Source organism: Alternaria arbusti, assembly GCF_024043155.1.
Source record: "Alternaria arbusti strain BMP 1465 chromosome Unknown scaffold_58, whole genome shotgun sequence".
NCBI classification, from domain to species: Eukaryota; Fungi; Ascomycota; class Dothideomycetes; order Pleosporales; family Pleosporaceae; genus Alternaria; species Alternaria arbusti.
Genome location: NW_026249998.1, coordinates 1 through 3259, shown reverse-complemented (window position 1 = coordinate 3259; position 3259 = coordinate 1). Strand labels below are relative to the sequence as shown.

General features: G+C 56.1%; 1 protein-coding gene across 1 annotated transcript; it reads right to left on the bottom strand.

The window, feature by feature from the left end:
* Positions 1 to 22: 22 nt before the first annotated feature.
* On the bottom strand, positions 23 to 2921 carry J4E86_011816 (uncharacterized protein; the record flags this gene model as incomplete). Its single annotated transcript, XM_051452293.1, has 1 exon — positions 23 to 2921. A coding segment is annotated over one exon (2899 nt), but the record flags the coding sequence as incomplete, so codon positions are not given.
* Positions 2922 to 3259: the final 338 nt, after the last annotated feature.

The window sequence follows — 3259 nt, the reverse complement described above, 5'->3', positions numbered from 1 at the left end:
ACGTCGGCGTGATAGTACGCACAGCCAACCTCCTCCGCGATCCACTCACACTGCGCCTTGCTCAGACAGTACACTACCCCCTTCTGCCTTGTCCGCCCCAGCTTTACAGCCCATCGCTTGCATACTACCAACGCCGTGTCCTCCAATGCCTTGCGTTGACACCACGACACAAAGTAGCGCGCGTTCGGTCGTGCTGTGCTTGCCCGGATATACGTTGCGTTGCGCACCAGCATGCTTGCCTCGAGCTCCCCCTCCTGCACCGGCGGCAGCGTTGCCGTTAACAACACAACCGGGCATCCAAGCAGTCGCACGTTCTTTACCTTGAGCAGATTTGACCGCCAGTGTCGCGCTGTAAACAGTAGATGACACTCGTCTAGCACGACTCGCTGCAGTAGCCCCTTGTCCTTCATCAGCCGAGCGTACCCTAAAAAGTTGCCGTTGCTCGTAATGTCGCCTGCTACGTCTGCGCTGACGACCACCACAGACGCTGGATTGTTCTCACCGTGCTTCCACTCCATGCAGTCAATACCGCAGTTGCAGATCCGGCTCACCAAGTCCTCAATCAACGCCCGGTACGGCACAACGACTACCGTCACCCCAGTCTCTTCTATGCATGCCGGCAGCGTAAACAGCAAGCTCTTGCCTCCTCCTGTCGGAAGCACAACAACAAGCGGTGTCGTCTTATCCAGCACTGCGTACAGAGCCTGCTCCTGCTCTATTGAGCGAAACCTGACGTCCTGCTTCCCTAGCACCTGCTGCAGCGCCCGATGCACAGCCGCAGCTCGCGCATCTTCTACGTGAACGGCCTTCGCTTTCGGAAGCATCGGAAGCCCTGAGATGCTCTCTCGCATCGGCCTTTTCCGCGGCAGTCGGCGCTCCTCGGGCGCTTCAGCCTGTCCATCTACACCTAAAAAGCGGTGCCAAGCGGTACTCAGCGCCCGGAACGCATCAATCGACCGCGTGCTTAGATGCTTGACAATATCAATCGACACACTGTAGTTGCCTACACCCATAACCGTCGTTCGCGAGTTCTGCAGCTCAATCAAGTCCTCCTCATCCTCGTCTACCTCCGCTTCATCAATCTCGCCAACCTCGTCTTGATAGCCCTTGCCAAACGACTCCCCTACTTTTGCCCGCCCGATTCCAACAGCTGTGTGACGGTAGCCTAGCGTACTCAGCTCGACGCCAAGTCGCTTACCCGTCTCACGCCGTAGTACCCTCGTGAGTCGATCTGTACCCCATGCGCCTTGCTCATTGCTCCAGATATAGTCGTCTAACCCACCCCCGAGCACAGTTGCTACAAGATACTCTCGAAACGGCTGCAAGTAGCTCAAGTACAACACCATCACCTGCCCTAATCGCGGCGGCAGAAAGCGCGGAACCACCTTCGGCTTGTCCCACTGCGACTGTGACTTGTGATACCGCACGACGGTCATGACAGCACCGTCTACAACAAAGACATTGCGGTCCTGTAGCAGCCCATTGCGGTGCCGCATCGTCACAATCTCAGAGCCTCGAGCCGGCTGTCCCGATTCCATGTGCACACAGCCTAGCAGTAGCGCTAAGAAGCGATCTACCTCCCGTAGATACTCCCGCACCTTGTTGCTTCTCCACCGGCCGTCCGACGTCTGTAGTCGCATGCCGCTCTCTGTGCCCCGCGCCCTTTTCAGCATCCAAGCCAGCCCATCCGACAGACGGTTGCCTGGGGTAGTAACAAACGACCTGCCCCGAGTCGTGAATGTAACGTCGTCTTGAATCTGCGCTAGATCCACCGTAAAACGGTCAGCTATACGATCAACCCAGCACATCTGCCAAAACGTGTCCTCTGCCTCCGCTTCCATGCTCTGCGCCATCGCGCGGAAACGCTCCATCACAATCGGCCGGCCGCTGAGATAAAACACCTTCTTGTCGGGGGACCAGTATGCGTTGCCAGCATTGCCCTCGTTGAGCGCTGCGTGCTTGCCATACGCGAGAAGACTCAGCATAATGCTCATCGGACTATACGAGCCATCCGCTAGATACTGCCTGCGCATAGCCAAGAATCGCTCGCGGTCTTCTTCCGTCTGATCGACGCGCTCGGCTGCGGGCAGAATCTTTTCTGCTGCGAGTACGCGAACGCAGTAGACCACGCCAGCAAGCATGTACGAGAAATTCTTTGCCGTACGCAAGCGGTTTGTCTGCGTGTCAATGCCCAGCACAGCCAGATACTGCACCAGACCACTCGAAAACTCATCGCTGCCATAGCCTGTGAGAATAAACGAAGCTAGCGAGTCAAGCAGCGCCTTTGTCTGAGCAGCTGCGTCGCGGTTACCCAGCGTAAGCCATAGCTGGATTGCTAGCGCCTTCTGATTGTCCTTCCACGTGAACAGCTCGCGCGCATCCTTCATCTTGTCAGCCTGTACAACGCGACGCGGTTGCCGCGGTAGCACAACACCGTCGTTGTCGTTGCTGTTGACGGTGCCTTCTATGTCGCTGTCGTCGTACTCGCTCTCTGTGCTAGCGTCCTCGTCGCTTGCACTGTCAACGCTAACGGCTTGAGCCCTCTGTGCTACGTGTTCATCTACTCGACGCTCTTCGTCGGCAACAATGCGGAGATAGAAGCAGACAAATCGGACCATGTAGCTAGTGTACGTTGCCTGACTCTCGGGGTTCTGCAGTCGCGCCAGCGGCCGTTGATCGATTTCTGTCTGCTGCGCACTACGAAGCCAGCGTCGTGTTTCCTGCGGAAGCGTTGCCAAGCCACGAACGGATCTTTCAATCAATTCTTCTGTCAGCGTAGCAGCCAGCTGCAGCTTTGCTTCGTTTCGGTCGGGCAAGCGGGCTTGATAGCCTAGATGGGCCAGATTCCGGCCCTGCAGAAACGACAACCACCCAGTTCTCTTGAACCAGCCAGTTTTGTCCGTCTTTGCAGCCTCGGCCATCACTTGCATGTCCTCTTCAAGCTGTCGTCGCACGTTCTGCCATCCGCTGAGTTGCTGTTGAACGACCTGATCTTGATCTAGTCTTTCTCCATTTTCTCCAACACCTAAATCAACCACAAAATAATTCTGCAACCCCCCACTACGGAAAAATGTCTGCACTTTTACAGACTTATATAACACGCTTTTATCACCCGTCCACGAAAGCTCGTGCAGTTTTCTACAGTGTGTCTTCATGTTGCCTTTGTCTATCGTGATAAAGCTGCACCTTCGACACTTAAGACCATCCAACGGCGTCCCAAGCTCTTGAATGGGGCATGCCGGCTGCTCTGGGGGCTCGA